At 43.2% G+C, this 22,585-nt stretch overlaps 1 protein-coding gene across 1 annotated transcript; it reads right to left on the bottom strand.

Moving 5' to 3' along the window:
• Positions 1-176: 176 nt before the first annotated feature.
• UBASH3A (ubiquitin associated and SH3 domain containing A) lies at positions 177-22,231 on the bottom strand. The gene is made up of 14 exons (XM_068684878.1): positions 22,009-22,231; positions 19,066-19,119; positions 17,215-17,401; positions 15,733-15,931; positions 14,192-14,361; positions 13,115-13,323; positions 12,092-12,218; positions 10,068-10,176; positions 8,577-8,699; positions 7,795-7,887; positions 6,486-6,630; positions 4,185-4,291; positions 3,577-3,683; positions 177-2,672 (listed from the first exon to the last, which is right to left on the bottom strand). The coding sequence occupies exons 1-14, from the start codon at positions 22,119-22,121 to the stop codon at positions 2,535-2,537; spliced, it is 1,881 nt and encodes a 626-aa protein (XP_068540979.1). The 5' UTR covers positions 22,122-22,231; the 3' UTR covers positions 177-2,534.
• Between the last annotated feature and the right edge of the window lie 354 nt (positions 22,232-22,585).

Below are 22,585 nucleotides of genomic sequence, written 5' to 3'. Positions count from 1 at the left end.
GGAACAATATTTCTGCAGGTGGGTAGGAGTAAAAACACAAAGTGATGTGCTTGCTTGTGATGCTGTACACAGTGGCTGCAGAGTGGGAAAGCTGTTCAAAGCAACGAGAAGACACTGGTTTTGCAGGTCACTGATCACAACAGAACCACACTGGAAATGCATCTGATGCTCTTGGATGAAGGGAGAGGTGTTCTGTGTTTTATTTTATCATTTTGAAGGAAGACACAGATTCTTAATGAGAATGTCATCTGCAGTTCAGTTGAGGATTAATGTTTGAGGTATTACACAAAAATAATAAAAAAAAAGCTTATTTCTAAGAAGAAAGGGAAAGTTCCTCATGCCATTGTGTTCCCAGCAAGCAGGCACATTGTGTCCAAGCAGGGTGCAGCTCTCACCCGCCTCTCTGATCTGCTGTTCCTGGCTCTGTCCCTGGGTGGGCAGCATGCCATCACGCCCTGCTCTCACCAGGTGTCATTTCAGCAGCAAGGCTTCTCCCTTGCCATGTGAACTGAGAGCTCCGCTGTCAGTCCTGCCTGTCCCTATACTCACCCGGGCTCTTATTTGGCTCTGACCAGCAATGGTGGCCAGGCCACCAAGTGCAAGGCCTCTCCCCTTACACAATGCACAGGCACGTGTCCCACGGGAGAAGAAAGACACTGCCTGTGATCTACTTGCATTTCTTCTTCCGCAGGGAGGAGGGATTGTCCCTGGGTTAGAGCAGCTGGAAAGGCCAAAAGCAAATAGGTTTAAGCCTGAGATACAGGATACAGTCCTTCAGTTATCTCTTTGCGGACAAAAGGGAACTTGTCAGAGGTGAGGGATGACAGTAGCATGAACTATAAAACGTGCAGCCGCTCCCATCTGTTCAAACAGAGCCAAGTCCCCACCCAGAGGCTGTATTTCTAGCAAAAGCTTGACCCAGAAACCTACAGTAATGCCCTCACACACCTGGTGCCACATGTGCCCCAGTCGGAGTTCCAGGACCCATCCCTCATGTTGGGCCTTCAGTCTGTGGCAGTAGCTCTGGTCTTGCACCTCCTCCAGTGGCATTTGTCCTATGACTTGCAACCATTTGGTGAAATCAGAGCAAGTCACACCAAAAGCAGCAATTAGTTACAGAGAGGAAGGCCCCAAGGGAGCACTGCAAGGTGGGAGCTGACGCCTCAGTTGAAATAGAGCTGGAAGCTCCAGGGAGCAACGTGCCCAGGGCCAGGTCCTTGCTCCATGCCACCCCCACTCCCCTGTCATACCCCCTGCTGTTAGAAAAGCAGGAGTCCAAGCTTCCTTGCCAGATCTGGGAAGTGAAAACAGAACATTTCAGGTGCAGGACTGAGACAGGAGATAAAGGTGCTTGTTAGACACCCCACAGCCTACATACTGGGTGGGCTTTGCTGCATGCTCTCAGGCTAAAGGCACACAGGCAAAGAGGTGTCAAGAAGGTGCAGGGAGAAAAAGAATGATAATGAGACTGTTTTTTTTTTGGTCATGCTAAGAGAGAAAGTGAAACCTCAATTTTTCTCCTCCCTTTGAAAGAAACATTTGTGCTTTCCCAGAGGTAGTTACCCAAAATGATCATTTAGAAAGGAAACCTGACTCTGTGGCAAGACGTGTTCCTGTTTGTGCATAAATTTTTGGGGCTACACTACCTTAAGCAAACTAACATCCAAGAGAAGAGCTACAGAGACCTGTCAGACGACCGGTTTGGCAGCTGTGTCACCATTTATATAATTTGGCACAGAACAGCACAAAGCAAAGCTCTTGTCCTGCAAGTGCCATCTCAGGAAGCGTTCAGAAGTTAGAGTTGCTCACATCAAGGTTTTGTCACCAGTACAGTAATGCAGGGCATCTTTGCCCCAGCAACGGTAAAGCAATCAGTTCAGTTTTCTCCACAGGAAATCTTGTAGTCCCTTTTGCAGTATGGATCACTGTGGAATCACTGAGTAGGGGAGCTGTTGTGGAAGAAAATGAACCTCCTTTGTAGCAGAGGTAAATAAATTGTCACTATGGTATGTCTCCTCCTTCTGTGCTCTTGCAGAACTGGAGGAGTCAACAGGAAACCAAGTGGCTTTAGGTAGAGATGATCTCTTCGGGTAGGTGATGGCTTTTATTTGGTCCCAATTTCTCTTCTTGTCTGAAAATATCCAAATAACAAAAGCAATTCTGACTGGCTGTGTTTTGGTCTCAGAAAATGCAACAATGTCTACTTTAGTGCCTTTACCAATAGATTTTATAATCAGGTAGTTCTGTATGTGTTAAATGTTGCACATGGTACCTTCAAAAAAGGCTAAAAAGTAATTTCATCACCACCAGAAGAATCACTGCTCTCTTGTATGCCAGTTCCGTGGTTCCTTTTCTCAGTCACAGAAGCAAAAGCAAAATTTAGGCACCAAACTCGGAAATGTTTTCTGTGCTTTGACTACTTAGAGAGGGCAATTTCCACCCATTGTAACTTTTCTGGATGAACTGACGGACTGTGCTGAACCAGAAGCTGTCTCCACCTCATTTTTGACAGCTGCTACGACAGAGCTGGCTTTCTAGTCTTCCACGATACCATTTCTCCAGTTGAATGCTGCATTTGCTCCATGAGTTAATGTCTTCACTGGGGGGTTAACCATCTGCCATTTGTTCCCCTCTTTGAGCTCTTCGCAGAAACACATGCCCAGTGAAGGGATCTAGGAAAGAAGGACACAAGCAGGAGTTACCGGCACGGCCATTGCTTTGGCACGAAGGAGTCATTGTAGCAGAACAGAAGAGCAGATCCTGAGACCATTCTGGGAACAGAGAATGGGACATTTTGCTGCTTCTGAAGCACACTGAAAACAGACTGGAGGCATGTGGTGCAATAGCTGAGCCTGTGCCATCACCCTGCACTCATGCTTGGATTTGAAGATCAAGATGTGTTCACTCCTTATGCTTTGACAGCGGGTGGTAAAAATATATCTAACAACTGAATTCTCCTGTTGGTAATACCAAGGCAGATGGTAAAGAAAATGGGGGTGAAAAAATCTGCCACTGGTGCTAATGCACAAATAAAACAAACAAAAAAACCTCTGCGACAAAGTCTCAAGTGCAGGCCTCACTTGTGAAGCTAGCAGAAAACCCTCCTCCACTTCATTCTGTAGCTGAGCACTTAAGCTGTGAACTTGCAGTGACCCAAAAAACATACAGCTTAGAGTGAGTCACTGAATATAGCTGCAGTTCACACTCACAACACCACAGGGAGAAGAAAGGCTCTTAGCTCTGCTTCCATATCAAGGAGGCTTGTGCCAGAGGGAGAAGTTTCCACATGTGCCTCTCATGTGGAGGTGTTACCTGGCACTGACTTCCCATGGGAGTTGGATGAAAATCTCCTCCGAAGAGTTAGCCTCTAGGTACATGCTGTTCAACAGGACAAAGTGCTTCTCTTATCCATCAGTGCTATGCTAAAACTACATGAGATCCCCTTTGTACTGAGAAAGCTAGTGTTACTGATATTGGCATGCAGTTATACACATGCCTTGCTGCTTAAGAAATCTCCGTATTAAAAGCACAGCAACACAAAGAGAAAGCTTCAAGCTGAATGAAAAGGCGTCTTACCTTTCGGACCACCTGGGCAAAGTCGCTGCTGTCCTTGGCAGGGAGCCCTATCAGAGGCCGGGTGAAAGATGCCAAGGAGGAGCCATGGCCCACGATGAGGATGACACCTGGTACACCACAGTAAGCAAAGAGAAGCAGTAAGGGGGTTGCAGCAAGCACTGTCAGGTTGCCATGCTGATGCTATAAGGTTGTTTAGGGGCTGTTTGGCTTTGCAGACATCTTTGACAATGTGGCAGGGTGAATTGTGCTGCTCAGAAAAAGTCAAACTTGTTGTAGACCTGCCAGCTAGTGAGAAAACACATTTCTTAACAGCTCTCCAGAAAAAATAGGTTATCTTATGCTGAGCTGCAACCTGATGTAGAATGACCATGAAAAGTACAAACTCTTGCAATTTAGCAGTCTTCTGTTTAATTTTGCCTTTTTTTTTTCCCTATCCCATAAATTTAATATATTTTGATTTAGTATAGATGAGGCCAAGAACTACAAGTCTGCCTTGAACTCTGTGCAATACAAACTACCCATGATAAGTGTGTTTATGTTGGCAAATCTCTGCCTGTTCCTGGTATTGAAAGTGTCTAATAGAATATACAAAGATCTGAAACCTTTACCTTTGTTGGGGCAAGCAGTGACGATCTGTTTTATAGCTGCAGAACTTCTGCTTACATAGTCTTCATAACTTTCTGATGGTACCAGAGAAGAGAGTGGTATGTTGCTTCTGACAATAAAATCACAAATGTATGTTAATCTAGATGAATACTTGGGCACTGTTAGCACTATTGAATGAGTATACCAGAGAAGAAAGACTTTGTTAAAAGAATCTTGGATAATCCACTGACTTAGCTGGCATGCTGATATCTCAGCTTGCATTAGCTTCCCCCACAATAACTTACATTAAATCTTATGACTACGCTCTGTAGTGCATAAAGCACCAGATGCAGGGAAAACTGTGCTTTAATTAAACCTGTAGTTCACAGTGAATGCTGTTAAAAATTTAATTCCTAAGAAAAACTTGTGCTTTGAGCAGTTCTGTTGATAATGACCACTGTCCTTGTGTGGCTGCAGGCACACGGAGTGTTCCAGCTCCAGCCATCCTGACCGGGTTCAAACCAAGATGCTGATGACATGAATGCTTTCAAGAGATAGTCCCTCAGTATTAACCTCCTTAGTAAGCAAATCAAATCAAATTCAACAATGGAAAAGGCATGCCAATATCAGCTGGACAAATGCATAGGAAAGGCTCTCACTGCTAGATTTAAAAAAATCGTATGTTTCCAAGGATGTAAACCAAAATGCACCACGCCTAAGCAAAACACCATGTTAGAAACCTGATAAACACCATGTATCCTGCCCAGACACATAACAAGGCTTCTCAGCAGCTTCCATGACCCCAGCTGTGTCTGTCCTTGGGAGGTAGGGGAATAGTTTGTGGTGCCCTGATGCTTTGTGTCCATTGGTGCCAAGGGTAGGCAGCTGGGAAGGCCAAATTCCTGGTGGTGAGAGGCCCTGCTGGCCTCCCAGGGTGTTAATTTCTTTCTACAAACAACTGCCCCACCAATTTGATAGTCTCTTTATTCAGTGAATAGGCAGGAGTGAGATTAGATTAACATATTGTCGTAGGGCTTGGTATCGTAGTGTACTTTTACAGGTGAGTCCTCAGTACATTCCGTCAGCACGAACTGCAGAGCTAGAAAATAAGTGGTAAAACCAGGTGGCAGGCTCCTACTATATTGTTAATCATAACTAATATTAATTCTGGCCAGGTTAAGTCCACTGACAGGAAACAGCCCGGGACTGGACCCAACTGATTGCTGTCCCTTGCAGTGGGTGAGTATGGTAAAGCCACCCCCCGAAACCCAAGGATTTTGCACCCTGCACGTGACAGGAAGAAAGCAGAATAATGTGTGCAATTTTACAGCTCATCTGCTCTGTTTTTGCCTGGACCCGAGTGAGCTGCAAGGGGGCTGAAAGCTGCAGTTAGTGCTGCTTCAGAGCTTTCCTCTGCACTTTCTACTGCTCTACAGTTGCACCCTTTCCTCTGTGGAAGTTTGAGGCAAATTATTCTGTATTGAAATAAACAGGGAAAACAGTCTGTTGGTGGTAAAACACACCAGCATGTACAATGACCCACGAAAATGAAGAATTTTATTCCATTATGCAATTTCAAATGAAGATTCTCGCTTAATTGCAAGACATACATTAAGAGCCTAGAAGTTTCCTTTCTTATACTTGTGAGAAACCCCAGACACAAAATTTTATTAGCTGAGCAATTTCCTGGAGCGGGCTGTGTGCTGCACGTACGGAGCAGCCTGAGTGAGAGCAGGGCGAGGAGCTGGGCTGAACTGGAGGCTGATCATTTCCTGCTCCACTGTGGTTTGTGAGCACTCAGAGGTGGCATCACCCCCCTCCCCGAGCTGTGGGGGCCCCCCCAGAAATCCTTTCTGAGCAGTGTTTCTCTTTGAGCAAGTCAAAACATAACACCCCCTTCCCCAACAGAATGGGGCATGAACACTCCTTGTAGTGAAGTGCTGTTATCCTGCCTGCCCCCAAAACCGGGTGGACAGCTGGCTTGTGTTGGAGTCACCTCTCTCAACCCCATGGCAGAATTAAAGGCGACATCAGAGCAGGGCTGATCCCATACACAAGCATCAGATGTGTGCCTGTGAGCCTGCTCGCTATATGTTTGCACGTGCTACCTGCCTGTGTGACTCCACATTGGAACAGCGAAGTTGACTCTTGCCACAAGACCCCAAACAGCATATCTTTCTTTGAGAACAGATCATGCAGGCTTGAAATTGATCAGCATGACCCATTTTTTGCAACATTCATAACGGTTTACAATATATGAAGAGATGAGGAGGTACCTCAGGAGAAAAAGAACCAGGTTTATCAGCTAGACACTGAGCAATTACCTGTAACTTGTATCTATTTTGTAGGAGGCCTCTGTCAGTTCTGTTAGAGTCATGAAGTTGGGAATTGCTTTGTTTGCTTCCCACTTGGTCCATTCAAATAGTCCTGGTTCCACTCTGATTTTGACTTTCTGGTCTAATTTAAGCCCTGAAAAAAAAAAGGAAGTGTTCCTTAAAAAGAGAAAGGTACACACAAAGTGTTACATTTGGGCAGCACATTCTGCCTTGTTTGCTGTAATATTTTCATTACTAAAATGAATTACTTATTGTTGAACAAAAGAGATCGTGTTGTTCAAGTGAAGTCAACATATTCTTGTCTGACAGATGCTAAGGCACCAAAAATTCTTACACTGTTGTTATTCCTGGAGCTCTATTGTAAGGATCTCCAAGGTACAGAAGAGAACAGAAGAAAAGATCTCAAAAATGCTGCAATCTGAATAAACTTTATAAAGGATTTTTAAAACCTTTTTTATATAGCATTTTGCTCAGTGACCCTCTTTGCAGCAATAAATCATCCTACAGTGTCAAAAATTGAATTCTCATGTAAAAAGATGCATTCTTTTATTCATCATTCTCAAGAGAGGCTACTAAGTGGCATGAGTTCTCAGAAGAAATGCACACTCTTACTAATATTGACGTATAGATGATAACCTGTGAACCTTTAACAGACCTATTGGAGGGGAGAGGTGAGGAAAAGGGAAAAGAAGAGAAGCAGAGGGGATGGGAGAGGACGAAGGACAGAGGTTGTAAAATATGAAGTATCATAGAATCATAGAATCATTTAGGTTGGAAAAGACCTCTAAGATGATCAAGTCCAACCATTAACCTAGCACTGCCAAGTCTACACTAAACCATGTCCCTAAATAAGTAAAATAATTTGGCTCGAAAAGGCAAACTTTTTGAGGAGAATGCCATGTTCCCTGATTCAAACAGGTATCCTTCAGAGCACTGGGAACATTTCTGTTTTGGCTCAGGAAGTTTCCTGAAAGAGCTGCCAGTGGTAATTTGATTTGTGGCTCCTAGTGCTGACTTCAACCTGTTGTGAAATGCCTCCATTTCAAGTGACATCAGTTTAAAGAGAGAGGGTTAGAGTTAATAGGATAGAGCTCTTCAGATCATACACCCAGCAGCAGATTTATTGCTGCCTATATTACCAGCCAGACAAAAACACCTTGTCTTCCCTGATTAAATACGACAATAAATAAACACAGAGTTGTACATCTTCTTAGTTGCTCATCTCAGAGACTTCAAAGAAGTTTGACAAAGACTTTCTTACAGTGGTGAACGCACGCGATCAGTTTTTCTGCCTTACCTTGAAGCACAAGATGGGCTGTCTGCACACAGCGGAGGGCAGGTGACGAGTAGACATAGCTGACTGCCACCTCCTGGTCCAGCAGAGCTTCCCCTGGTGGGAACAGCAATGTGAGGTGCTCTTTTACAAATCATCATAGATGAGAAACTGCTGCAAAATGTTTTCTGCCAAAAAACTGCTGGGACCAAGCATTGGAAGGGAAATTACAGCAGATGCACTCCAAACACGCAAGTAGCAGTTAGGTATTTGGCGGTCTCCTTATGTCTGAACCATCAGAGATAAGCACTTGCACCAGATTTCTATGTCAAAGTCAGGCATGCAAGCTCAGGGAGCAGAAACAACTTTGTCTGGTGAGTGAATCGAGTCAGACTAACCCATATCACCCATCAGGCAGTTATCTGTGATGAGGTGACCACAGTCTGCTGACCATGAAGCTGCGTCCTCCAGCCAGCCCCTTCACTTAGTGACAACTGAGTAAGGCGTTAGTCCCTTGCAGACTTGAAGCAGGACACAGCTAGTACTGCAGTTTCTTTCTTTTGAATTTATTTGCCAGTAACTAGCAGTCTGAATCTCCAAGATGAGCAACCAGCCTTGTTCTCTGTTTTACTATTCAACAAGATCCTGCAGTGGTCGCCCATCAAGAAGACGGCAAAACTGAAGATGTTACCAAAAAGAGTGCTGCTAGGAAGTATTTCTGCGACAAAGCCAATGTGAGCTTTGGCAGATGTTAAAAGCCTGCTTCCCAAATCCTTACATTTACTTTAAGATATTATCCACCTTACCTATAAGTCTTGACTGGAAAATACCACAGCAAGATAAAGGAGGATCTTGCTCAAAATGCTTCATGCTGTCTTTCCGTTTTGGTAGGGTGGGAGGAAAGTTGAGGTCTGCTCTGTAGTATTTTCCTGAAACGAGGTGGAACATTTTGCTGTGGTATGAGGGAGGCAGCAGTCATACATACAGTCTGCATTTCGTTGTAAGGGCTCCATTTCTTTTGAATTCTCAGCCCAGAGTTACACCTCTGCTGGCAAATAGAACAGGCCAGGGGCCCTTCTCTGGCCACAAGGGCAAATGATGCAGCAGGGCACCTGCATGAAGAGCTAATCTCCTTTCCCTCTACCTCCAACACCCACACTGAACACTGAGGATAGATCCTTGTCTGTGCTCTCTCCAAAACTTGCCGAGAAACTGGGGGTGAGGGGGAGCTGCCATCAACCAAGACCATGCCGAGGAGAGAGCTAATAGCTAAGTGGCGTGGGGAGATCATGGGTCAGGGCCTGAATAATGGATCAGTTCAGCAGTATGGACATAGTGCCTCACTTATGAAAACCCGCAGTGACTACCATTACCTTCAAGAGAACATGTTTTAAGGTCACAACACTGACTTGGGAAATCACCTGTACTAACAAAAGAGCACCTCTTATGCAAGCTCTGAAGGAGATAAAGAAGGGGGTAGAGAAAAAAGAGGACAAAAAGTCATGAGAATTTGGCCTTGTGGGACTCAAATGAAATAAAAAGCCCCTATCAATATTCTTTTGCCATTGCCAAAAACATTTCCATTGAAGAAAAATGAAACTAATGAATTGATTATGAAGCTGGAAGGTACCGGCCTCATTATCTAGTATGAATTTCACACATATAAGAAATCTCCAGCATAACGAAGGAGACTGTCAACACAAAGCTTCCTTCTGAACACCCCCTCCTTCTTGTTCCCCTTCTTCCTCCCAATACATACTTCCCTACTCTAGGTTTGCTGTCTCCACCACAAATATTTTTTTGACAGAGACAGAGAGAGAGCGCCAGGAAATTCAACATTTCATTTAGTTCCGTGTTGATGTGTCGTTTCCACCATGGTTTACTCTTGCTCTTCCTCTGCAAGTCTGGCTAGGGATGTGCTGTATCAACAGATCATTGACACTGAGTCAAGCACAGAAATGTGAAGGGACCTGATAAACACCACCTGGGTCAGTTGAGTAACTAGTGGTAGAGGTTTCATGTTCTATGCATCTCCCACTGAGACATATGAATAGTACCACTATTATTTTTTTTTTTTTTTGGCCTGTGGTGTTTATCCAACATAAACTTGAAAGGCAGTAGGACATTATGAAGTACTGGTTACTTGCAGGTCAAAGCTGTGTTGTGCCTGACTGTATAATGTTAGTCACTCTTTTGTGTCAGCATTTACATCTACACCTAGGAGACAGAATTTTTTTTACCCATTGCTATGTAAATTTGGTTCAGATTTGCTAAGACCCTCCCATTATCTTACTCACCATCTGCAGTTAAGCACTGTTGAAGCCAAGATTTCCCAAAGACCTGATCAACTCTTTCCCCGTGGCGCATCACCAGCACACCTCTTCGCAGAGTAGCATTCTGAGAAAGCTGTATAAAAATTGTTTTCCATTACAACATTATATATATAACCTGCATGAAAAGTTTGGGTTCCTGGATGCTGCCCAACAGAGCAAGGAACAGCAGTGCTGTCCCAAGAGGTTTATAACAAGCACAGGAAGGGGAAAGAAAGGAATTGATAAAATATATTTTTTATGAAAATAGTAACCCTGACTGGCTCTCTGTTGAAGGCAAGTGAAGAATATCCCTGATCTTCATGTTAGGTTTTAATTCTGTTTACACTAGTGAAAGGTAGTGCTGCTAAATCTTTTAATTCCAGTGTGGTAAGGGGTTATAATTCTAGTTTATATCGTGTAGTTGGTATAAACAAAAGAGAGAAATTAGCTAAGTGGTTTAAGTGTTTCTTTTCCTACTGAAAATACTAGTTTCACACTTTTCTGATGGTGTGTGGTCAAGTTAGCAGTGAACCCAGATCTCCTGTAAGGCCACGTTTTTCCTCAGTCCGCATGGAACTACAATTACATTCTAAATGTTTTGGGGTTAGTTTACAATGAACATAGAGATGAAAAGATAAAGAGGAACTGCTCAAAGGCTTAAAATCCTTTTCAACAGCAACCCCTCGCAGCATTACTGCTGCAACGCTGAGGTTAGTGATGTGTATCTTCATTAGCATTGAAGGGAATTCTTATGAAGTGGTACGAGATATATGTATTTTACTAAACACCACTGCATTTCTGCCATACAGCACTAATCAACCGCCATGAGGTCAGAGTTTAAAACTAAGGTTTTGTGGTCTTGCTTTTCTGTTTGGGGGGAGCTCAGAGGCTGGGGAAGCTCCTAGACTGAAGACGTGCACATCTGCAAAAAGTGTTCCTCAGGCCAAGCTGTGCCTCTGCCACAGATCTGAGATAGATAAGGGGGCCAAGAGCACTCGAGAGCTGGTGAGAGGATGTGACTCTTGCAGAAGTGTCTGTCTTACAGCTGTATGCACAGTTGTCCTGTGGGGCCCCAGGATGGAAGTTCCCTCAGGGTGCTCTCAAGTTTCTCTGACATTAATACAAAGGAACCCGGGCTTATCCCCCAGCATGGGGAGAAGACTCTCTGCAGGACCAGCAAGACCAAAGGGGTCTCTGCAGCATGTCAGGAAAGATCTGAGATGTAAGATACAGTTTTGACCACCTTGACAGTCAGAGCTAATAAGGCAGTATAGGAGCAAACATGCTGTAGGGAAAAGCCAGAGTTCCTCTCTATTTTACTCTTCCTACTAGGAGCTCTTTGGGAAACCTAGGAAAAATTGATAAATTGGCTTTGAAACTCGACAAAAATGTAATCCCAGTGGTGCTAACCTGTCCAAGTAGCCGTTGTTTCTACAGGTCTGTGCAGTTATTTGCATTAGCTATGTACCTAAAACATTAAAGAAGATGAAACATTTACATGTGCTAAGATCCCTGAGTACATAACCCCCCAACGTGTCATATGCAGAATTTGGGCATAAAAGTAACAATGAACAACGACCCTGATACTGCTCTAGCTACTCTGCTATGAAACCATTTGAAAGATAGGGGAAGATTTGCCTGCACCTTACTTGTCAGTCTTGTCACCATACCTCTGCACAGCCTGTGCTGTGCATCTGTGCACAGAGAATTCGTGTGCTGGGCTATTATGACAGCAACAGAGTTTTATGAAAGAAGGCAAGGGTAATACCACATTGTATATACTACAAAATGTATATGAGACATTATAATGTGCAGTGTGAGTGTATGCATATTTAATTTAATATTTAATTTTAAATATGCAATGTTATATATATATATATTACAACATGATATGAAAATATTAAGGAGAACCAGGAAGAAACTATTAAATTTTATAAATGGTTTTACTTAGTAGCATATCTGCACAACTATGTGGGAAAGATAAGATATAAAAAAAAAATAACAACTACCTGAAGTGAAAGAATATTGGTTACACTCCTTGATGTAACAGGATTATGGACTTCTCCATTCAGCTTTACATTAGGTTCATTTGCTGATTGGGTCACAAATTTTGAACCTGGTATGAAAGCATATTCCCTGCAAAAAAAGCAAAAGCAACACACGCGAATACACACACAAACAAACATATGGGTGTACACAAAAAAAAAAAAAGAAGGGATTTTTAAGTCACAATTTTGTACACAGGTGTGACAGCCACAATGCATATTCCACTCAATATTTTTTGCAGACATGCATTCTAGTTTACCACTTTGCTCTTGGGTTATGGTCTGTCTGGTAAAAATGAGGCTAAAATAATATGAAGTGATGGCATGTATTGGGTGTAACCCTTCTAAGCGTGAGCTTCAAGCAGGAAACACTACCTGTTCGCCTCCTCTCTGCCTCTGAGAGCTCAGCAAGGACCGCACCTACACCTCCTGCTCCGAAAAGCTGTCTCTAATCTACAAGTAGCATCAGCCACGCTGTCAGCTGCAGAGCAAAGTGCAGGAAGCCAGGCAGATGCCTGCTGATACAGGTTGAATTGACAAGGCAAGGGTGGGCGCGTGGTGGTAGAGTAACATTCGCGTGGTTTCATTTCAAGTTAGCTTTGCAACCTCTTGAAAAGATGTGAAAGAAAAAAAGAAAAAAGAAAAAAAAAAAGAAAAGAAAGCTGGAAGCCATGCTGAAGGCCCAGTCTACTCTAAAGAATGTGGACTTTTAAAAATCATCAGGATGTTCAGGTTATTCGAGAGCAGAGAGAAGCCATCCTTTGAGCAGATGGACTCTGGGTTTCCATGGGTGCGTGTCCTCTCCCTTTCCACTCAGAAATCTCATCTTCCCAACCAGACCCTGAGGACCCCCTCTGCCCTCCACATCCCACCCCACCTCCAGCTCTCTCCTGGCAGCCCACAGCTGGCAGCAAGGAGGAGAACCAGTTGCATAAAGCAAGAAGCACCCACGAAGCCCTAGCACCTGTGGAGAGGATCACGACCAACCTGTGCTTAACCCACGTGTCTGACTCATTGGCTCTCTCTGTGTAGTTTTCGGGAAGAAAACCCCTGCAGCCAGTCCGGTGCGAGGTCCCAATGACCCAGCCTTCGCTGACATCAGACTGCTGTGTTGGATCAACGTAGATGAAGTCCCCGGCGTTCATCATGAGCTCGTCGATGTTCTGGGGCTTGTACTGGAAGAGGGCCCTCAGTGTCTGGGGAAGGGCAGAGCTTGGTCAGGCTGGCGCTGGCTGTTGCAGGGGTGGCAGCAAATGGGGGACATGTGCTCAACCCTGCACTGGACACTGCCACCACCACCATTTCCTGTATTGCAGCTTGCTCTTTCATGGCAATTCAGCAGATACATAACGATGCATACGAAGTGCATGTGAAAATAGGCACTTGGTATTCATAAAATTGCTTTTCCTGTAACTGGTACAAATTTATTTGAAAGCAAACATAACAAAATCTTTATCAGCTATTTTGGGGATTATTTGCAGCTCTCCTGAGTGTGACCAAAACCCAATATGAGACTTGAAATAAAACGAAACACTGATCTGATTGAAAAATACCAACGGTTTATCATTCCGTAGTTTAAATTTGGAAATGAAAAACAGAAAAATATTGACTATTTTTAACTGGGAGTCTGTTAAGCTGAAGATCACCAAGGACAACTGTGCCCTGCTCACTGGTGCATCATGGTTCAACAACCAAGAAAACTAATTCTGCTGAATAAAATTTTACTGCAGAGCTGTGATCTGACAAGTCCTAGCAAATGTTCAAAGGTCATCACTTCCAGTATTTTGTTTTCTCCTAGCTAATTGTAAGATGAGTTCTTCTGATGGAGTTTGGAATTAGATCTTTTTGACACGCAGGTTAAGCAGGTAACCATAAACTTATCTCCTACAGACTCAAGAGCACAGTTTTTCAGCCCAAAGAGGTACTTGAAACAACCATGCATTTTGAAGGACTGTACTGTGCATGTACTGACTTCTTCATGGAAAAAAGAAAAAAAAAGCAAAACAAGTGTAGGAAATATTCTAACCACAGACTCAGAAAATTAAATGAATCTGATGACAGTACCTGGTAATGCACAAAACGCATGTCTCTTGAATAGAGAGCTGCTACCCACTGGCAGGTCTCCCCTGGGTTAATGCATTTGGCTAGTTGCTCCAAAGTCTTCTGGTGGTGAGGACAGAACTTGTGAGCCAAGGTAAGGTGGAGCTGCTTTAGGCAGGGCTTCACATGGCAATCTAGGAATAAAGCAATCAGCTTCACATCACAACATAGAAGTGAAGGTCATTTAAAGCTCTTCCTCTTGTTTTATCCTACATGCTTTGCATGATACAAGAAATATCTTAGTGATTAGTAGTAGAGTGGACCATAGTTTTACTGAATCATTGCTTTGTTGCATGTCATGGCTTTAATAATACCAAAATAAATCAGAAATCTGGACTGGATTTGCCCCTTAGCTTCAGCTGTGAGAAAAAAAGAAAAGCAAAACAAAACAATAAATGTTTGATTTCCTTTCCCAGCCGAAGATATACCAAACTCTCTTCTCCCAGACCTAGTTATTCTGGGGCAGCACCCCTTCAGTCTCCACTGAAGATGCAGTTTCTCGGTGTTGTTTGGAAAATATCTACAGTGCTCATTGCACCAGTGTCTGGAAGTATGTGCCTGCTCCTAGGGCTTTACTTCTTTTCTTTAGGTCTCCCTTCTTTAGTGCTGCAGGCCTGATTTTAAATATATTTTTCTATTTCCTTATTTAATTTGTTACCTTGACAACTGCTAGCGCACAAGGCACTTCACCCACTGGTGATATGAGTGTAAAATATTTGTTTGCCCTTGCTGTGCTTCGGATGAAAAAAAACGGGGGTGCGGGAGATCCCCAGCTGGCACATAATCACTGAAAGGAGATGGGTGACTCAGTTTCAGGAGGAGAAGGACTTATGCGAGCACTAGGGAAAACCCAGGCCTGCCAGGCTGCATTTCTTTGCTTTTTCATTTCTGCCTTCCTTCTCAGCCTGACCACAGAGAGCTGAACATCCCCAAGATGGTCTGCTGTCTTCCCAAGGCTGCATGTGAGATGGAGAAGTAAGCATAATTAGGATTTGGCTTGTTTCCTCCAGACACATTTTTTCTCTTTTTCTTCTGTCCCCTCGCAATCATGACACTGGTCGGTGGTGAAGAAAAGGTGGGTATTGGAGGTCTGGAGATAGGGAGGATTAAATCCCTGCTTGTCTTGGACATCCCGATCAATGGCCTCTCCAGTTACACAGCCAAACACTTCAGCGTGTAGATCAAGAAAATAAAGGTAAACCAAAACAAAACCATGTAAAACCTTTGACTAGATTTCTTAAAGAAGAAGAAATTTATAAAAGCCTTTAGTATTTTTCTTTTTTCTTGCTCATTGAGTTCAGCTAAAACGAAACCTTCTAGTGCAAAGCATTGTATCTTCAGAGTCTACAACAATCTCCCCATGCCAAGTTATTTTTGAATCGGTAGGAGGAAACTTGCAGTAAAACATCTGCTAGGCTGCTGCGGAGACACAGGAGTTGGTTTCAGTGTCATGTCTAAGCATTTGTGTGACGAGCCACCCATTTTCCCTCCGATGTTGATCCTACCTGCCAGGGCTGAAGCCTCTGAAGAGAAGGCCACAGCAATCTCTTTGAGGATATTTGCGTGGCTGTCGCTGATAAAGAAACCAAGGTAGCTGGTGGATGAATGTAGTGATAGGGAAATAGTTTGTGGAAATTTTTGTGAAAAGTTGTTGACGATTTGCCTTAAGATGTCGTACAGTAACTCCACTTTCTGGTCTTCGCACTGAAAGAAAACAGAAGAGGAACATCCTTCACCCACCAGACCAACAGCTGCTCTGGTAGACTGTCTCGTACAGTAACACCAGAAAACAGGATAGACATTATTTCCTGAGAAAGACAACACACTTACAAAGTTGTCTGAAATTCCTGGCATTAAAATCATTAATATCAGGCAGCTTGGGCAGCACAGTAACCTGGTGCTATAATAGGAGATGATCTTTTACCTTTACTTATATCTAGCCAGGGTAGAAAAGAGCCAAAAGATTTTACCAGCTGACACGTGTGCACTAACCAATCTGAAATGAGGCAAGAAACATGATTTCAATCATATCTTCCAGGGCCAGGCCTTTAAACTTGACAGCTTTCATAAGCATGGCATTCGTTATCAGTTAATGGATTTTGTTGTGCATAATTGTGATTAATGGCCACAGAATACTATGCTATTTAATATTTTTCAACAAAATACTTTTGTTTTTACTGTCTGTGCTTAGCAGCCTGTTTTAGTATGAAAATATAATTAACATAATGATTTTGTGCAGCTGCTCTATCTCATCTCTTTTTCAGTGCATCTCGGATGCAGCTGATGTTCATGTTCAGCATCAACAACATGCAAAAACTGGATTCCAGGTAGCTCCAGAGTTTGTCCAGACCAGCGACTCCTTGCTGGTCATTGCTGATACTGGCACATTCACTCCCAGAGGTGAAGCAGCCTTGCTGAGATGTTTGCTGAAGGGTTACTCAGCATTCAGAAGACCATGCAGGAGGACAGGAGCATCCAGAAGCAGAAAATAACCAACCAGAAGTCCAGGTCAGGAGCCTAATTTCCATGTAAAAATTATTGAGAAAATGATTTAATTGCACTGCCGGACTATACTCCAGCTCCCCTTGCTCCTTCTGACCCTGTTCATTCTGCTTCTCTCTTTTTCACAAGCTTCAACAGCAAGTGTAAAAGCTGGCTCACCCCACCACAGCTATGACCTACTGGCTGGGGCTCACTGGGGAGGCAGGAGTTTTCCTGAGATTGCCTAATATTAAAGTTGTCTGCATCCAGTGATAACGCTGTCCGTGCTGCACAGTTGTCTGAACACAGCTACCCTAGGCAGGAAGGTTTAACATCACAGATCGTGGGATCACAGGAGCACAGCATTGATTGAGGCTGGCAGGGAGCTCCGGAGGCCCCCTGCTCCAAGCCCTGCCCAAGCAGGGCCAGCCAGAGCAGGCTGCCCAGGGCCAAGCCCAGGCTTTTGAAGATCTCCAAGAAGGAGATGCACATTTTTCATGCCTTACCGTGAAGAAGTCGCAGAGAGTGATGTGAGGGAAAATCTCATGTGCTCTGTTCTTCCCGCACTGGCGTTTGCTCTCCTTCCAAAACTCCTGCAGGCGGTTATAGAAGCAGCCGGTGGGACACAAGTAAAGAGCGTACTCCTGAGGGATTGGGTCATCCAGAGAGGGATCATTGCAGTGAGAGTGCAACCTGAAATTAAAAGCATGTCACACAGTGTAAGCATATGCACTGCTTACTTTTCCTTCCTTGGCTGAAGACGTCCAAAGTAGAAACTAGAAAAAGGAAATACAAAGTTGGTACTTTCTGACAAATGAAAAGCTAAAATGAAAGCTTCTTATAACATTCCTCTCGTATACTAACCAATGGAGCTGAAAAGGCCTTTACTGTTTTTTGTTTTTTTTTTTTCGGCTTTTTTTTTTTTTTTTTTTTGTGTGTGTGTGCCCTGTTTTTATTAAGTGCCTTCAATTCTTTTAGTGTGTGAAAGCAAAAAGAAGAAAATATATATATATATAGATCTTTAGGATTATTTCTCCCCCTTTTTCACAATTGGAAACAGAGGACTGGAAGAGGGAAAAGAGGCAGTGGGTAGAAAGATGACAAAATGAAAAATATTCAAAGATTAAAAAAATACTCAAAAAGATCTGTCATATTGGTTCAGTCCTAATAACAGCAAACAAGACAAATCAGAAAATGCATAGGCAAAGATCAGAGGTTTGTATCCCAGGTGATGATATACTCCACCTTGCCTTGCACATGCTCTATGTTTAGCTTCACAGCTTTGGGACTGGGGGTGTTTTTCAGAAAGCCTGGTGGCATCCTTGACAAAACGTTGGGAAGAACATATTACTCTCAAATGTTTTATCTAGCTTTCAAAAACAAAGCAATCAAACCAACCAAACAACCTAAAAACAAACAAACAAACAAAAAACACCTCCCCCCAAAAAGGAAGACAAAACCCAGGAAAGATTAGCTTGTATTTGAGAATGGATTAAAACAAAAAAATGAATTATCAACATTCTGATAACAGAGTGACCACTCTCTGGGAGCCTTGGTACAGACCAATAAAAAAACTTGAAGGGGGATTGTCAAGGCTAACAAGTGATTTTGGCTCTAATGACACCTCCCTCTGACCATCAGCCTTTCAGCTTATTTTGTAATGACACTTTCTCAAGGGAAGAATGTGGTCTGTTTGCCTTCAGTCATTGCCATTTAACCCCACGTTGGCACTACATGGCTTTGTAACTGCAGCCACTCTTTTACAGGTATTTTCCTTGTTTCCTTCCTCCTTTCCTTAGGGATGGAGAGGACAGGTCTTACCCTATGACCCCGTACCTGTTGCCCTAGGGTGCACACCAGGAGGTCCCACAAGGAGTAAGTGCTGTGCCAGGATGGATATTTACCCTGGTACATCTCTGAGTGCCTTCCTGGGCATGCCCCAATGCATGCCCCCAGCCAAGGAGCCTGTGGTCCCTTTGCAATGAGCAGAACTTGGCAGCCAAGTCCAAAATTAAGCAGGAGGTTAAACTGAGGACAAGTGTCTGTCCAGAGCAGCAGGTCCCATGAACGTCACTGTGGGAAAAATAGCTGCTTGTGCCCAAGACTGTCCTGTGCTACCCAGCTCCTGATTTACCTCAGGCTTTCTGCAAAAAACCTAGCTTTCCAGAAGAAGCACAAATAAAATTATTTCTTTCTTTGCATGAATTAAAATGAAAAAACAAACAAAAAACGCCCACCTCATACGCAGGGTTTTTAACAGAGGCTAACTTTAAATTGAGTGACAGAATCAGCATGTGAACAAGTGTTTTTAGTCAGCTTTAATGTGAAAGCACACCTCAGAAATCACTGGCGCTTACCATTTTGCAGCTTCTTCTATTGTCTTTTGACCAGTAGCAGCCAAGGCTTTTTGCCTAGAAGAAAACAAAACAGATTCATCAGAATAACAAAATACATTAAGCTTTGTTTCCTATGACTTCTAGAAAATAAAGAAGAATGGACATGCAGTGGTCACTGGGTCTATTTTCCAGCACAGACAGGACCTGTAATGACTAGGTTACTCCTGGCTAATGTTAATGTTCTTGAAGCCCTCCAGACAGTCTGTTCCACTGCAAGTCTTTAATGCCTTGAAGAATGGTAACCTGTCCACACAATGCCCACAGGATGTATTCTGGAGATGTTTCCTCAGTAGTCCTACTCACTACGTGGATTTCCCTAGTGTTGGGTAAGCCATCCCTCCACGTACTGTAAGAGCAGTGTTTGCTCTGCTCATGGGATAATGTTTTTGTCAATGATAAGCCCAGATTCAGATGTCAGGCTCAGGTCCACACATACAACTAAAGCAAAACATACTTACATTGGGGTTTGAAAATCTAGAGCGAGGACTTATGTAGCCCAGAAGAGAGCGAGATCTGAGCCAACAGCTCAATCTAAGATAAGGGACAATGTCTCAGTTTTCTCTCACTTATGCAACTGTCATTCTCTGGGATCAAATTTGATTTACATTTCCTTTTCTCCTTAGATCTTTCAAAATGACAACTATATTCTTCATATGAACACATTTTTGTGCCTAATGGTAAGTTTCTGGAAGCCAAAGGATCCCCAGTGTTTAAGTAGCACCTGCACTTCTGCTGCTCTTCTGACTCCCCTTTCTCCATCACATCAAACACAAACGTTTGGTGTTTTTGTTGTGCTCCACACATAGCCTTTCCTGCTCTGCTGGTGATGCCAGCCTTTGTCACCCACTTGCTACACCTCAGTGCAAGTGTTTTATCACTTCATGCCGTGCTGCTCCTTCCATTCAGAAACGAGCACTTTTGAAAGAGCTTGGCTTTGCAAACAGAGCTTGACTTCAGCTTTTCTTTACCATAAGGCCTGCACGATTATAAAAGTAATAAGACAAATGGTGACCTGAGACCACAGCCTGCCATGATGCTCAGCAACACCTTGCTCCCTCGTACTCCCCTCTGTGCCTATTCCTGTCTTGCATCCCATCATATGAGTTGGTTGTAAGTACCTTGCAGCAGGGTTTATTCAGCCTTCACTATAAGCAGAACATTATGTTGTAACTAAACATCCTGTGCTTTCAAGGTGAACAATTGAAAGATAATGCTTAAGATAAGTTCTGTATATTCCAAAGTCTTTCAGATAAACAGTAGGAATAAATCCTTGAAAATCTATATTAAAAATGGTATCTTTACAGGGACAATAAGCTGGCTCTTCCTTAAAGCAGAAAACTGCTGACATGGTTCAGTTCTGTCTAAGATGTCAATTTTTCTGATCTGAAGCTAGGCTTGATCTTCAAGTATTTTTTTTTGTTCTTTCTGAAAATGTTTCTTTTGCATGCGGCTACATTATGAAAGATTTCATAATATTTCCAACAAACCCTATTTTTCTTGGGCCAGGACATCACAAAAGAACAAATTTTAACTACTTTCATTTATGGTTGAATCCAGGAACTAAAGAGACAGCTAAAAGCTTTTATAAAATGCCATCCAAATTTTGAATGTCTTAAAGTCAGTAAAGACAAATTAAAAAAGGAAAAAAAGTGCTTTTGAACATTTTGTCAATTTATGTCGACTTGCATTGCACTTTGTCCACAGTTTCTTGATTCTTGAAAGCACAAAGCCATGTCAGTAATAGCAGAAAGTCTTTTGAAGAGGATTTGAAGAACACCACATATAGAATAAAAAAAAAAAAGAAAGAAAAAAAGAAAAAAAAAAGTGAAAACTAGCTATTACTTTGGGGTGACCAAATTTACTGTATCTGCTACAGAAATCATGAGCCAGATTTTCAGCTCCACAGCTAAAATTCCACTGGGATTTTAGGAACCCCAGGAATAAAGAACCCACAGCTTCCTTATAAGCTGTGCCATTGTGTCTAAAGATGATCGACTAGAAATTCAACACAGCACTTACATGTAGAGCCAGTTCCACTTCTTTAATTTTCAATTAAGAGCCAAAATGGAGGCTGCATAGATATTGGTCTTCTTTTTCAAATACTCGTATGAGGGTTCCTTTAACATTCAAATAAAAGGATTCATTTTCTGAACAGCTGGCATTGATAAGTCTGAGATACAACAACTGGCTGCAACCATGGTGTCCAGATTTGCCCTTCAGAACTTTGCAAATCCCTCATGAAACATCCCTGTCTGACCAGTGCCATGCCTGGAGGAGGACTGACCAACATCTTTCTTTTTCATTAACCTGGTTCTAAGTGCTGCCACCAGTTTATCTCCCCTCTATAGAGTTGCCAAGGATAGTGCCTGACATTTTCCAAATAGGACATGCATTTGGAAAGAGATCCTGATTGACGACAGAAAGAAAAAGTGACACTTACGTGGCATCTTGCCACAAGAGCTTACTCTTTTAAAACAGTCTCCAGTGACACAACTCAGCAAGAGATTTTTGCCAGGCCTGAAGCAAACTTTGGGTAGAAGTTACATCCACATGTAGCTCCCTTGTAATGACAATGATATGTGGAAAAAATGAAAGGATATACCCCAGGAGTGAACTACGGATACTGACTTAGTTCACTGCAAAGCCTCTCAACCTCAAGATGCGGAAGGGTGTGTGTCTTCTGATATGCGCAGTATTTTTAAAAATGGATCCAGAGAAGGCTGTTTTAGCAATAGGAAAAACACATGCTGCTCTACAAGGCATTCAAAGCCAGACAAGCCTGATCCCCATGTGGAGATATAACCCCCGAGAAGTGACAGGCTCTCTTGATGGAAAGCTGTCTGCTTTCAAGTTGTTAAGATAAACACCTTGTACTGCACAAAGGCAGCCGAAAGCAATACTCACGCGATGTGAGCTGGGAATCCTTTGGCCAGCAGAGACTCGAGGAGTACAGAGGGGCTTTTGCTCCTGTGCTTGTTGGCCACCTTTGCATACAGCTGCGTCTCGGCCACCGCCATCTCCGCTCTCCCTCTGACTGTGCTCAGTGCTGACAGATATTGGGAGGGGGGAGGAGGGAGCAAGAGAAGGAAGGAGCAAGAAAATGAGAGAGAGAGAGAGAGAAAGAGAAAGAGGCAGCTAAAAAAAAAAGATAACCTCAAACCTCTTGTGATCTTTTCTGACAAAAGCTGACATCCTGTTTTCGTAGCATGTGCACCTATGAGTTTTTGTTTTAGGGTAGCTAAAAGAGCAGAAAGGATCTGCAGGCTGGTCCCGTCTGCCCTAGCAGAACATGACTAGCAGTCCAGGGACAAACACCACAGACAGGTTGGACTGGCTGAAGGTTTTGACACAGGATCGCTCAGCTCTTCATTTTAATTTATCTTCCTGAAGCCAAGAAACCCACCTGAGCTTCTAACGCAGAGGGAGGGAGGTGAGAGGGGATGTCCGGTGGCATGTAAGTTAGTTTGTAGGCTGAACTCAT

Source organism: Anas acuta, chromosome 1 (genome assembly GCF_963932015.1).
Source record: "Anas acuta chromosome 1, bAnaAcu1.1, whole genome shotgun sequence".
Taxonomy (NCBI): Eukaryota; Metazoa; Chordata; class Aves; order Anseriformes; family Anatidae; genus Anas; species Anas acuta.
This window is presented reverse-complemented; position numbering and strand designations above follow the sequence as displayed.

What these genes read in the sequence shown, in the direction of transcription:
- UBASH3A (XM_068684878.1), bottom strand. Translation starts at nt 22,121, where the DNA reads ATGGCGGTGGCCGAGACGCAGCTGTATGCAAAGGTGGCCAACAAGCAC. An exon ending in AGAGGCTTCAGCCCTGGCAG is followed by an intron (nt 14,362 to 15,732) that starts GTAGGATCAACA and finishes CTTTATTCCTAG; the next exon opens with ATTGCCATGTGAAGCCCTGC. An exon ending in TGCGTTTTGTGCATTACCAG is followed by an intron (nt 13,324 to 14,191) that starts GTACTGTCATCA and finishes GCCCTTCCCCAG; the next exon opens with ACACTGAGGGCCCTCTTCCA.